At 38.1% G+C, this 14,440-nt stretch overlaps 1 protein-coding gene across 2 annotated transcripts in view; it reads left to right on the top strand.

The window, feature by feature from the left end:
* LOC128625228 (E3 ubiquitin-protein ligase RNF123) overlaps positions 1-14,440 on the top strand; it is a 155,424-nt gene that overhangs the window by 51,390 nt on the left and 89,594 nt on the right. For both annotated transcript variants that reach the window (XM_053653407.1, XM_053653406.1), the window contains exons 32-34: positions 9,852-9,991; positions 12,322-12,510; positions 13,465-13,540. In XM_053653407.1, the coding sequence (XP_053509382.1) occupies positions 9,852-9,991; positions 12,322-12,510; positions 13,465-13,540 (405 nt within the window). The remainder of the gene's footprint in view (positions 1-9,851; positions 9,992-12,321; positions 12,511-13,464; positions 13,541-14,440) is intronic.

Genomic DNA, 14,440 nt, shown 5'->3' with positions numbered 1-14,440 from the left:
CAAAATCAGACCATATTCATAATTGCTGGTTTCCTATTAAATATTTACAGAGAGATTATCACACTGCTGTATCATCGTGATTTACCGATACTGATAACGTCGTAGGATCTGAGCATCCGTCGTCTTTTTCAACCTACCCATATATCATTCAGTTCTTATTAAAAACACTGTTCAAAATGCAGCCTGAAGTGATCAAAACAGGATTAAAACAAAAGGATTATCCTGTACCGGCCATATGTTTATTAAGAAAGGTGCTCATTTGGATGCACATTTTTATTAGATCACATGCCAAACATCAAATAGATGGCTACGGGTTCTTGCACACGTATTAGTCCATTTGTCAAGTCTACATCAGAGCAAATTGTCTTTCAATTTATTTGCTATTTGGGTTGGTTTGGTGTGACACTGCACATAATTAAGTGAGCCAAAAAGCAAAAAAAACAACATTGACGGAATGGTGCGTATGACATGTAGTGCTTTTTCTTTTTGCTTCTTTAGTCCCAATAACCAAAAGGCATAACATTTCTGACGCTTTACAGGTCTGTCCTTTGGCACAGTATGCGCCTTGCAAGTCAATTTAGCATCTAGAAAAAATGTCGCAACCCAAAATACACTTCCTGCAATCGGGTCGTTTGTTTTTGGTATTTGGTTTCACATTACGCATAATTAAAAGAACTATAAAGCAAAAATAAAAAAGACCAAACATTGTGCTCGGGCTGAAAACGTATTCGTAAAACTCATTGAGCCGCTGACATTCAATAATGCTAGCTAACTAATGTCTATAGTGTCCAGTGTTCATTTTCTCCTTTTGGTTTTCGGTCCAAATATCTAGAACTTGGCACATTACTGCAGCACTACAGCTCTGTCCTTTGGCTCAGTTTGTGCCTTACGGGTCAGTTCAGCATCTTATTTACAGCTACAAAAAAAAACATCAGTCCGTACAGGATTTCACCGAGTTTTTTGAGATTGTTGCAGCCAGAAATGTTTGATTTTGCTGCAGCTTTGTTCAAAATTTACGATGCAATTTGTATCTTGGCCCAAATCTGCGGAAAATCTCTGTTAAATTTGGAAAATTGCAAGCTCCTCCGAATATTGAGGAGTTTGCTTGATTTTCAGTTCATTTCTACATTTATTTACATTTATATTTATTCATTGAGCAGACGCTTTTATCCAAAGCAACATACAAATGAGGAAATACAAGCAAAGAGATATATCAAACAGAGAACAATACAAGTAGTGCTACTATACAAGATCTTTAATTGAGTTCTAGAAGAAGCAAAGTGTGCAGAGTAGGGGTGTAAGTGCCAGAGTAAGGTTTTTTGTTTTTTTTTTTTAGGATAATGTGGGGTTGGCATTTTAGGAGTTGGGTAGGTGTTCACGGAAGAGGTGGGTCTTTAGCTGTTTTTTGAAGATAGTGACAGATTCTGCGGTCCGGATTGAGGTTGGAAGTTCATTCCACCACTGAGGAACAGTTAGTGTGAAGGTTCTAGAAAGGGACCTTGAGCCACGCTGAGTAGGTACTACTAAGCATCAGTCATTAACCCATCACAGATTACGCGAGGGAACGTAGGCCTTCAGGAGAGAGTTGAGGTAGTGGGGTGCTGTTCCAGACTAGGTCTTGTACGTGAGCCTTGAATTTGATAAGGGTGGCTACAGGAAGCCAGTGGAGGGAGATGAAGAGGGGTGTGACGTGGGTCCTTTTGGGCTGGTTGATATTTCTACCATTGCAGAATCGCGAGAACCTGGAGGGTCTGAAAAATTCTGCCCGTAACCCAAAATACACGGCATGTTCGGTTCACTTCCTGCAGTTTCAGAGGGTGAGTCGAATCGCTTTCTCACTGTGATAGAACCGTGTTCATGTGGAATCGCACCGGGTTCTTCCTCACTCAGACGGTCTCAGACCGGGGTTTCTTTCAGATAAACTGAACACTACGTATGTGGAAGTATGCTCACATGCTGCCTTTTTTTTTTTGGAATCGCTCTTCTTTTTTAATTTAACATTGTTCTGCTGGAGATTATGGGCCTGTTCTATTAAAATTTCTGACATCCTGTGACATTTCACAAAACTACTAGTTGGTTTGGACCTCAGCTGGCTCCATCAGTAAGGATGCTCTGAGTCAGTGGCACATAAAATAGCCTTGCTGTTATGTGTGTGTAGAAGGCATAGCACTGTGTGTGTTTGTGTGTGTGTGTAGGACATATTCTAGTTGTTCGTGTCACTGAGTGAGAGTGTCACCGACTAATGTGCTCATTTTAGTCATGCTTTCAGGTGAACAGGTTTTGTTTCCTTTCTGCATGATTTTATTTTTTCATTTACACACAGTAATGAAACAAGGAACAGGTCCATGCCGATCAGGTTCTATCGAAACGGTATCTGATTCTTTGGGTGGCTCATTGGTGCAATAGAACATGAAACGATGTATCTGTTTGTTTTTTTTAACATGATGTATCGTTTATGTTTTCACTGCAACGTGACCGTGTACTGATGTTACAAATAAAGTGAATTATTTGAATTTGTATTGTTTGATTAAGTACACACTAGCATACATGGTAGCCTCGATTATCCATATTTATAAAGAAAAAAACATGACAAGGAAAATAGAATGACTGGAAAGTAATAAACCCGATGTTTAAAAAACACGTCCTTGCTTTTCCTCACCATCAAGCTCATTGTTGTGCCTGCCGGTGACTAGCAACCAACTTCCTGTTTACACTTGTATGCGCATGCCCAGTGTGCATGAATGGTCATGTGACATGCGTTTTCGGTCGTGTAGTGTTGTGGAAACGCCAGCGTGGACGAGGATCGTTCTCATTTTAAAACATTTTAAAACAAAAATGCATTAGTGTAAACAGGGCCTAAGGTGGCCTGAGGTATATGTTTGTGTGAGATGGATGTGCCCAGAGATGGATTGGTGTCCCATCCAGGATGTGCGGCCGTTTGTTTTCTAAGAATAGTTTCCAAATCCACATCCCTGAGTTAGGATGAATTTCAATGAACAAACATGTTGTTTCGTTGGTTAAAAAATAGTGTAAGGTACAAATGAGTGCCATTGTGATTTTACCTTCTGGTCTTCATACTCAGTAGTTTGGTTTACTGCTGAAAAAAAAGAAGAAGAAAACCTTGATGTCTTCCACATGGATAATATAAGACAACTTCTTAGCTTCTCATTTGTGTCTGTTCTTGACTTTGTTCTTTACTTGGGTTTTAATTCTGCATGCTTTACTCCCATTGTTCCACTTGCCTTGTCTCTGTGCTAATAACGTCCAATTTTCTCACTCTAATTTGCATGACTTCCAGGAGATTTGTCAATTGCTAGTTTCCGAAGTAAGTTCCATTCACTTTTTTTTTTTCTCCCCATTTCCAATTTTCTTCTATTAGTACTCTTCTAGCTCACAGTATGGCTCGGCTTGGTAAACGAACCACAAATTCACTTTTAGATGGCTCACTTTGCACTGGAAGCTGGTGCCCATGCTGAGTTTGATTATTGTTCTCACCCAGGTAGTGTGTAAGCCAAAACATTTTTGATTGATCAAACTATTTAAAAAAATATATATATTTTTCCAATTAAAAAAATGTAACAAACATTCATATCAAGTTTATTAACCTGCATTAATGCTCTTTTATAGTTAAAAAAATTATTAACTCATATATATTATTCAAATTTATTAATTTATTAACCCTTTCATTTTTTTTAACCCTTTTTATTTATTTACCCACATCACTGCGATTTTGTTTTAATGCTATTGAGTCTAAACTATTGAGTCACATATTTTTATTTTCACTTTACCTTCATTTTTATTTATTAGCCATATTACTGTTTATTTACAGTTTCATTTTTGTTTATTTATTTAAATGAATGTTTTTTACACTTTTATTTTTATTTAGTTAATTGCATTAATGTTTTTTACACTTTCATTTTTATTTATTTTTTGTGTTTTTTCAAATTAGGTCAAAGACCAAATTTGGGTGTTTATTTATGTATTTATTTATTTATTCATTCATTCATTCATTCGCCCACATTATTGTTTTTTGTTTCATTTTTATTTATTTACCCACATGATTTTTTTTTACACTTTATTTTTTATTTATTCTTTTAAAAAATTTGATCTGTCTTAAAATTTCTTACCTTCGTTTCTAAGTAAATTACATCATTTTCAAGTTAAGCCGAGTCTCCAATGGCTTCCTGGTAATTATGTTTCTTAACTTTGTCCGTCCTACATAGTGCACTAATGCACGATAAAACCCCATTTGTTATTGAACCACAGAAAATATTCATGTGATCTGACTAATTTGGCACTGAAACTTCTCTCAGTTGTAACATCAGATTAAGGTATTGGCACCCGTTGTGTTTGGGTGCGTTGGCACTGACTGTCTCATGGTTAACGGCTCATCCTGCGAGGACGACAGGCCAATTGTACCACCGCACTTTTTAATCCACATGAAATCTGTCTCATATGAGTAATTAAAAAAAATTGAGTCTTATTTGAATCATTGTGCTACAATTCACCTCCAGAGAAACTCCTCCTAATTTCATATGTAGTGTTATGTAATGAGAAACAGACAGGGTTATGGGCAATCTCTTTTTAAATTTGTAAAAAAAAAAAAAAAATGTTTATTTCTTGTACTGAGCCGTGCTGTTCTGTTCTATAAGTAGCTACTGACTGCATCAATATCTGTATGTCGAGTCTTCAGAGCTGTGCATATAGATTTTATAGATGTAGGTCACTGTAAAACTTTCCATAAGAAAGTTTTGTTCATGCTTGCAAACTTCTGTCCCACTATCTGTGCTCCTTGAACTTCTCTGTACACCTTTTTGGCTAGTCCACATTCTTTTAGCTTTTCATCATTTCATCATTGGTATTACGTGGTAATTCTGAGACAATGAAAGAGGTGATGAAAGATCTTGTTTTTGTAAGTTCTTACATCTCACATGCAAAGACGTCCTTATTGCTGTTTGTTGACACAAGTACATCCTTATTTGCATTGTTAATAATCCTCTTCATTATGGATTTGCATTTAGTTTCCCTTCAAGCTCCAGTACGCTGAGATCTGTGGCGTATTGCAGACAAAGCCAATCTACTCTGGCCTGTATTGTCTAATCTAATGAAGAAGATTGGGAAATCGACTTTGGAACAGCAGGTTCTACTAAACTGCAAACAAATGCGTTTTACACAAGGTTTACAGCTCTCCTGGAGCTCTTGTCAGAATAAACGCTCTCTTCATTTCCATGCACTTGATGCGTTGTAATTAGGAATTACCCATGCTTTTCATGTCATCAGCACTGAAGCCCAGGAGGGGAAAAGGAGAGCGCGTTTATCTGATTACATCCGCTGAGCTGTGAATACACCGTAGAGCGTGTACGTGTGTGCCGGTTTGTTTGAATCTATTAAAGACTACAGATATGCCATTGTGTCGTTAATGAAATCTCTGAAATAGATCTTAGGATAGTGGGTGTGGGGGGTGGGGGGTGGGGGGGGTGTGTGTGGGATCACTGTGTTGATATCAGACAATAGAGTATCAGACAATAGAGTTTTACTTCCATTCAAGTCCTGCATTAACTGATTCAGTCTCTTATCTTCTCTAGATTGGAAAAAAAAAGTATTTTTTTTCTGCATTTGTGTCCTGCCAGATCAGAATGCAGATGTCTCAAACATAGCTCTGGTGCAAAGTCGCAGCCGTCAATGCAGGATTTCTCCAAGTTTTTTTTCGATTAATGCTTAATTACTTGATTTGGCGAAATTCAAGTAATTCAAGTCTTTCACAGTGATGATTGTTGGTAAATAAGACCTTTTATCTGTACTCATGTTCGACGAACATGACACGAAGGGGACTTTGCTCATTGTGATGATGTCACATCACGTGTCTTAGCCCAAATCTGCAGAAAATCTGTGCTAATTTTGAAAAATTGCAAGCTCCTCTGAATATTGCAGAGTTTGCTTGATTTTGCGTTCATTTCTGCGAACAGAAAATCACAAAATGCTGGAGGGACTGTCCCAGGCCACCACCCAGAAATGTATTCCATGAAACACTTGCACTGCAATGCGTATTGTCATATTAAAGACATGGTCATAAATAAGATCAAAGTTACAGTACTGCTGAGGTTTTTCACTCATGTTTTTCCATGAATTTCACTTTTAAAATACTTTACAAATTTTACATATATTTATGTTCATTTATGTATTTGAAGGCAAAAAAAAAAAAAATCACATTTGATCAATGTTTCGCACTTTTAGGCACCTTTTTGTAATTTTCCTAAACATTCATTTGCGCATATTTTAAAATGTATCAATTGACTAATTAAACATTCTTTTAAAAAAGTGATTTTACCATGTAAATACCTCGCATAACACAATTACACTGTTCTCTAAGCAGTATATAGTGAATAATTCTAAAATATTGTTGTAGGTAATGAATAAAAATCTACAATTTACAGTACGTAACGTATCATTATGATGCTGACTTTCTTTGTGTAAGTAGCTACTACAATTTTAACCTTATGTAGTTTATTCTATACAAATGGAATAGTCTAGAGTTACTGCAAAGTTTGTTCTGTCTATGGCAGTGTAAAACTATGGAAATATCAAATAGTAAATCTTTTAAAGACCCTAGCATCATGATGTCAGATTTTTTAAAAAGTATTTAAAAGAGGGGATTAACCATTAACCATTTAGGGTCATGTGTCCTGGAGGTGATGCTCAGCAAGGTCCGATTACATTGGATCAGATTTGTTACAGTTATTCCTGTGATGTTGTGAGATTGTACAGTGTGTCCCAGAAGTCTGATACATAGGAGAAATGAACACTTTTTAGCAAAATGTCTTCCAAAATTTTTCATGCTTAGTTTATATTAGGAATATTTATTTATTTCAGATAGCCTTTAAGAACGCCTTTGACAAAAGAAGAACGTACTGAAATCATTCTCATGGCTGGATCGAGAAACTGTCACAATGTTGCGATGGACTTTAACAGGAAACATGGCGAGCACATCACACACGACACTGCTGCCAAACTTATTAACAAATTCAAAAAGACCGGAAGTGTTTTGGACCAACTGAGAAATTGACGTCCACGAACATCCACTGACGAAGGCACAACTTTCGTGGTTCTGGCAAACATAGTCCCCTATGGAGGGAGACTTTTGGGACACACTGTATTTTGCAAACATGAAAAACATTGTCAGAGAATGTCGTCTTGGCTTTTCAAAGTTCCCATGTGTAATGAGTATTATACGTAAATGTGTTGATTACAGAAAAATGCAGCTTTCCTTCACTTTACAGTACCTGAATCATGATTATCTCAATTGCAGCGAACTGCTATTTCTCAGTTCTTTCACAAGTTAAAAACATGAAGTAGAACTCTAAATTACAGTAAATAACACTAAAGCTGTGTATGTAAAATGATAAAATTGTACCTCGATAAAGTGTTGTTCACATTCCCAGGCCGAGTGAGCAGAATAGACGTCTCTGTAGTTTCTGTGGTTGGTAAAGCTGAGTAAACTAATTCTGTAAGAACATTCTGATTGGGACAGTTGATGCTAAATTCACTAAAGAAGCTGTAGTTAATAGTAAAAAGCTATGTTCTGCTTAAAATTAAAATTTGTGCTTAAAATGAAAATTTGTGTTCAAATTTTGTTTTGTAATATTCTCGATTCACCATCAGACCTTTAGCATATTCAAATAGACTTGGACCATATCTGGGCAGCACGGGCTCCTGCTGGATCGTAACCTCTTCTCTAATGTCCTTTTCTCCCTGTAAATGCTTGTGTCAGTAATACGCTCCTCAAAGCATCTTCATGTCCCAAAGGTGACAGAACAGTTCCCCACGATTGCCATATGGAAAATAAAATTGGACAAACCTGGTCTTAGCTTTCATTAAACCCTCCATCCCCAATTTGGAGATGTGCCCTGTCCTCACTTCCTCATCCTAGTGCCTTGCTCTTTTAATCTCTCGCTTGCTGTTGTGTCCTTTCTTTTGCCCTTTAAAACTCTATTGTCCCAGTGTGCATTGAAACGCATGGAGGGACTCGCTCAATCTAATTAAACATAAAGGTTATTTCTGTGTTAACAGACCACATCGGCCTATCAGCTGATTAGCTTCATCCAGAGCTTCATTTAGAGCATTCACTTTGCTCTCTCTGGCTTTTAGCATGTCGGGTCAGACTCTTTACTATGGGTAGTATTGAATTACCCAGAATGCTCCGAGGTGCTCTTTTGTCTGCACATAAAGCCCATGAAATAACACTGCCCTGATGTCTTACTATTGATATACAGTGCCATCCACTAATATTGGCACCCCTGGAAAATATGAGCAAAGAAGGCTGTGAGAAAATGTCTTTCTTGTTTAACCTTTTGATCTTTTGTTCAGAAAATTAACAAAAAAATCTCTCATGGAGATTAAACAATTGCAAACAAAACACAGGTTTATTAAAAAAAACAACTTAACTTTGTTAAATATGTATGTGCAACAATTATTGGCACCCCTATGAATTCATTTGAGAAAAATATATTTTACGTATATTCCCATTGATCTTTTACATTTTTTAGTACACCTGGGTGACTAGGAACAGGATATTGTTCAACCATGACTTCCTGTTTCACAGGGGTATAAATATCAGGTAACACACAGGCTAAATTCCCTTAGTCATTCATCACAATGGGTAAGTCCAAGGAATATACCTGTGATGTACGGCAAAAGATTATAATAAACTGAGGTGTGCTAAAAATTTTTTAAATATCAATGGGAATATACTTCAAATATATTTTTCCCATATGAATTCATAGGGGTGCCAATAATTGTGGCACACACATACTTAAAAAAGATATTTTTTTTGATAAACCGGTGTTTGTGTTTGCAATTGTTTGATATGCATGAGAGCAGAGTGTTTTTGTGAATTTTTTAAACAAAAGATCAAAAGGTTAAACAATAAAGACAAATTTTCACAGCCTTCTTTGCTTATATTTACCAAGGGTGCCAATATTAGTGGAGGGCACTGTATATACATGATGCGATACTGTGGTCTGAGCCCGCCTTGTACGAAATAGGTAATACCATCCAACTCAGGTGATTCAGCCCTAAATGGACAATTGTGATGGATAGCTGTTGCATTTTCATGCGTCTCAAATGCATTTCCACTGACCACTGATCCGATTTTGTAAATATTGTTGACTAGTTTACCGTTAAATGTTGTTGCTTTGTAAATACACTACATCCATTAGACTGACTTGCCTTGTTGTATAATTACATTCCTCGTTGGAATACCTACTTGTACACTTTGTGGCCAGTGTACACTATATGTGGACCCCTGAACATTGCACCTATATGTGCCCATTCCAAAACCATGGGCATTGACATGTAGCTGGTGTGCCATTTGCTGTTCTATAACAGCCTCCAATTGAAGTGAAATCTTAATACTACAGCATACAAAGACATTCTGGACAATCGTATGCTTACAACTTTGTAGTAACAGTTTGGGGAAGAACCACATATGGGTGTGATCATCAGTTGTCCACTTTTGACCATATAGTGTACCTCACCCTTATAAATATTTATTATTATATTCTCCACCTGAGAAACCTGTGTAATCATTTTTGCAATCTGTTTGAATTAGCATAAGAGAGGAACATCAATGTGTGATAATGTTGATGCAAACTGGAGAACAAAACTGAGAAACCGTGTCTTCTGCTCAAGAAGGCAATGCTCAAAGCTATGACTCCATTTCCAAGCCCATTATTTTTAGCTTTTAGGCGTTATTGCTTCATTGGTGTTGTAAGCCCTCTTTGGGCTGTAAGGACTCTGAGTGTGGCCAAGAGGTGTTTTGATCTAACAACATGTTCTTCTATGATTGGTTGCAGAACCCTGTCCATCACTTCTGCTCCAAAAGCATATGGCAGAGCTCCTGAATCAGGACAAAGAGATGGCTGCTAGCTTCCTCAACAGCGTCCTCAACCAGCTCAACTGGGCCTTCTCAGAGTTCATTGGCATGATCCAGGAGGTAAGAGAGCCTCCTGGAGTTTAATGAAATATTACAGCTGTCTCCGGACTTGAACGGCTTGAAACCTTTAAATTATTCATAGCAAGAATGTTCAATAATATTGCATTAGTGTCACCAGTTAGTGGATGTAGTGGGTGTAGTGGATTAGTCTTTTCCATTTATAGCAATACCATTTGCATACAAATGACTAAGTCAGTTTTTAGGACTTGGTGTTTTTGTGATCAAGCAGTTTGTATTTGCGGCTAAGCAAAAACAGTATTGTGTAGATTTGTGGTAGCATACGTGCTTTTAATTGGTCTATTCCAATAGAACAAGACAATTACACGCTTGAAATGAGTATATGTCTAGAAAGAGGCTTTTATTGTAATCTTGTACTGAGAAATATTAAATAAACTAACCTTTTTTTCCACTTGCCGAGAACTTTTAGTGATTCATGAAAAAAATACAGGTCGGGCCCACCACTTTGTATATGTATAACAATCATATGTTACCCTTTTTCATGTGAGTCACCAGTGTGTCACTACCAGTGTGTATGTGGCACATGCTGATGTGAAAGAAACATGATCCTCTTCTTTACTTATGCAAGCAATCATTCTGTAACTATGCCTTGGCATCCATGACCTCCACTTCAACGTCTCCTCAGAGCTTGTGTTTTTTCCACATTCAGTTCTGTCTTCCTCTGTGATTTGATTTCACGATAGAAGAAAGACGCCCATAAAGACTGATTTCGGAAGTGAAACCAGGCTTCCCGCCCTTCATACAGTGTCATTATTAGCAATGGGAGGCTTTAGGCTCTCTTGGGAAATTGTGGGAAAGAGCAGGACTCCCTGGTCTGTCTGGCAGCGAATTAAGCTCCAGCAGGGGAGCTGGAAAAGCACTCTGCTCAGCCAGAAGCCTCTCTTAACACAGCAGTGTTTGTGGCAGACAGACCTACCAGGTCTGCATTTACTGATTGGGCTTTGATGGTCAGACTTCATGGTTAGCTCTTGCAGGGTGACTTTTATCTCTGATGATCCCTAATTTAAAAGGCAGCAATCTTCAGAGGGGCACAGTTGTTGTTTATTAGCTACCTCCTACCTAGAGTGCAGAAAATAGAGAGCTGGTGTAGCGATGTGGTGCAGTGGACTGATGAGAAATGCGGCTGTTGTATGTTCTGTAAACAGAATGGAATTGTTCTTTTGGAGCTTAGCAGATATATGTTAGGTAGCATTTATTCTTACAGCTGTGTGTCATGCTAAACCCTTGGTAATAATGTAAAGTAGGACTTAATGCAGGATTTAATTGGTTAATAGTGGTCAGATGTTGGGGCAGGCACTGACTTCCAGTAGGATCCCAGATATTTCTGGGAGGCTCACAGTGATAGGTTTGTCAAATGTTTTGTCATCTGGCCTTGGATAATTTTTTCTCACTTTACCTATATAACCAGAACCAGAAACCAAGCTGAATCGTGAGGACATTGACATTTTGTCACAGCAACAGTTTTCCTTGGATTCAAACTCCTTGGATTTATATTTGTATGAAACAGTGAAGCCAGTCATTTCTGCAACTTACAGCAGTGAGCAACAACACCACACTGCTAACAAAAAAGGCATTGATGACCTTTAACTGTTGGTGCTATTTCAGTTGTCTCCCTAAAGCACCCGGGGTTGGTAGAGCTCCTAGGGTTGGTAGAGCTCCCAGGGTTGGTAGGTTGCTAGAGCTTCCATGGTTGGTAGAGCACCCAGGATTGGTAGGTTGGTAGAGCTCCTAGGGTTGGTAGATCTACCTTTGATTTGTAGAGCACCCAGGATGAATAGAGATTCCAGGATTGGTAGGACTTCGAGGATTGATAGAGCTACCAGGATTTGTAGAGCTCCCAGGGTTGATAAAACTCAAAGGGTTTTAGTGCTCCCAGGGTTGGTAGAGCACCCAGCATTGGTAGAGCTCTAATGGTTTGTAGAGCTTCCAGAGTTTTTAGCGCTTACAGGGTTTGTAGATCTTAAGGGTTTGGTAGAGCCCAACAGGAACGATAGAGCCTCCAAATTTGTAAGAGCTCTTCTAGGTCGATAGATAGGTTGGTAGATATCCACAATCGGTAAACCCTCTTTTTTGCTACATTTTCTGAGTGGTAGTAACCCCCTGGGTCACTTTAAAAAAAAATTTTTTTTTATATTTTTGCCGCTGTTAAAGCTACCCTGCATTGCTAGATCTCCAGGTTTGGTAGATACATTGAGGGTTGCTAGCTCTCCAGGTTCCTCATAAAAAAGCTGGTGAATCTTCATAAGCAAGATGTCAGATATATTTGTTGTGGTAATAAATGGATTCAATAGTAATGAATCATTTCGTGACAGATCCAGCAGGCAGCAGAGCGTCCAGAGCGTAACTTTGTGGACACAAGGCAGCTGAAAGTGTGTGCCACATGCTTCGACCTGTCTGTCAGTCTACTGCGTGTGCTGGAAATGACCGTCACCCTGGTACCCGAGATCTTCTTGGACTGGAGCCGACCCTCAGCCGAGCTTCTGCTCCGTCGCTTGGCTCAGGTGGGTAAAGGCAAATGATTGGCCTGATCGCTAAAGTGGCCTTACATTTAGAGTAACAGAGCAGTGGATATAGTTGTATATTTAATGCATATTTTACTACTAAATTTTGCCATATACTTATATTATGAACTTTATAATGTGACAGCGGTGGCTCATTGGTTAAGGTCCTGGGTTACTAATCAGAAGGTTGGGGGTTCCAGCCCTAGCACCACCAAACTGCCACCGTTGGGCCCTTGCACAAAGCCCCTATTTGCTCAAAGGGTGCCGTATCATGGCTGACCCTGCACTCTGACCCCAACTTCCTAACAAGCTGGGATATTCTTCTTCTTCTGTGATTATCCACTCTATTTACACTCTTAGGGAGGTACAATTAATAGTATTTTAAATGTTTTCATATTTATCAATTAAATACATAAACATTTTTGTCCTCACATATACAATGTGCAACACAAACCTTTATTAAGAATCTGCTCATGGGATTCCTCTTGCGGTCTTTTTTAAAATATTTTTTATTTATTTATTTTTAAAACACTTTATGTTTTGTGTAACAGGTGTGTGTTTGTGCGTGTGCACGCATGTGTGCCTGTGTTTTCCTGTTTGTTTTAATGCATGTGTAAGGTAAAACTTATGTACACATCCAGTCTTTGTAGGTGTGTTCATGTGTATGCATGGAGTGTGATTTGTATTCCTTTCAGAGTCCAGATTATTGGTTTCCTCTTTTTTTGCTCATATTTCTCTTTTTTTCCTCTTTTCTTTCTTTCTTTGCTTCTTGATGAATTTTTATGATGTAGACATAAGGTTTATGTTTAAATTAAATACGTAGCTGTCTCCATTCACTATTCTGAAAGCTTTTCACACCTGCACCAGAATGAGTGGAGGGGCATACGTATCTCAGAGTACTTTAGTACATGTACTGTCCAGCTAATGACAGGTCTTTGTATATCTGTCCTCCAGCTCCTAAACCAGGTGCTGAACCGAGTGACGGCTGAGAGAAACCTTTTCGACCGCGTAGTCAACCTTCGGCTTCCAGGTAACACTCACACATATTCAGAATTGTTCTTCATAGTTGGATGTTCTTTAAGATCACCATAATCAGGACTGACCTTTTCATGTCTTTGGACATGGTTATGATTTATCAGTATCACTTGTACTTAGGGGTAAAACTGAGATTTAATCATTCATTTATATGAACAGCAGGCAAGCTGAACTCCATTACTGTAATTTGATGGTAGTATAAGTGGAAATTTAACAGTGATGCTGTATTAAAGTGAAGCAGTTCTAGTTTAAAGCCATTACTGTGTCATGTAACTTTGCCAGGAATGAATTGCACAAACTTGTTTTAGTCACATTTTCATCATTTCACAACTGAGAACTCAATATATTAAGTTAAATGGTTCTGTTGGCAAGCATACATATTAGGGCTCCCCAATTTTCTTATCTAAAAATAGAAAAACAGTAGCTTTTTGCCTGGTTCTACAGACATTTTCTGTGTTTGAATGCATCAGCATACACATGCAGGCAGGAAAAAAAATAAGACTTCCAGGTTCAGGAAACCAGATTGTGGGTGCTAATTTAACCAGTTTGCGTTGACCTTTTGCACATTTAGGTAGAAACAGCCCAGACTACATATTTATTAGGGCAAATATGCAAAACACTTGTTATTTTGCTCAAATTGAACGATGTGATTTAGATTCAAATGAAATTTTCAAAATGGTTATAAATAATAAAACAAAGGTTTATACGCATAGAGCGTGACTGAGCAAGTTCTTCTCGTGTGTGAAGATGTGCATATATTTAAAACCACTCCTGACCAGGCATCTCCACAAACCCTTGAACAACGTAATTGTGGGTAAACTGACTACGAGGAACGCTCATCCCACTTCCTGTCCATCACATCAGTGTATTTGACGGTAATTGCTGACTATGGTGG

Source organism: Ictalurus furcatus, chromosome 21 (genome assembly GCF_023375685.1).
Source record: "Ictalurus furcatus strain D&B chromosome 21, Billie_1.0, whole genome shotgun sequence".
Classification (NCBI taxonomy): domain Eukaryota; kingdom Metazoa; phylum Chordata; class Actinopteri; order Siluriformes; family Ictaluridae; genus Ictalurus; species Ictalurus furcatus.
Note: the sequence above shows the minus strand (reverse complement) of the source record. Positions and strands in the feature narration are given on the sequence as shown.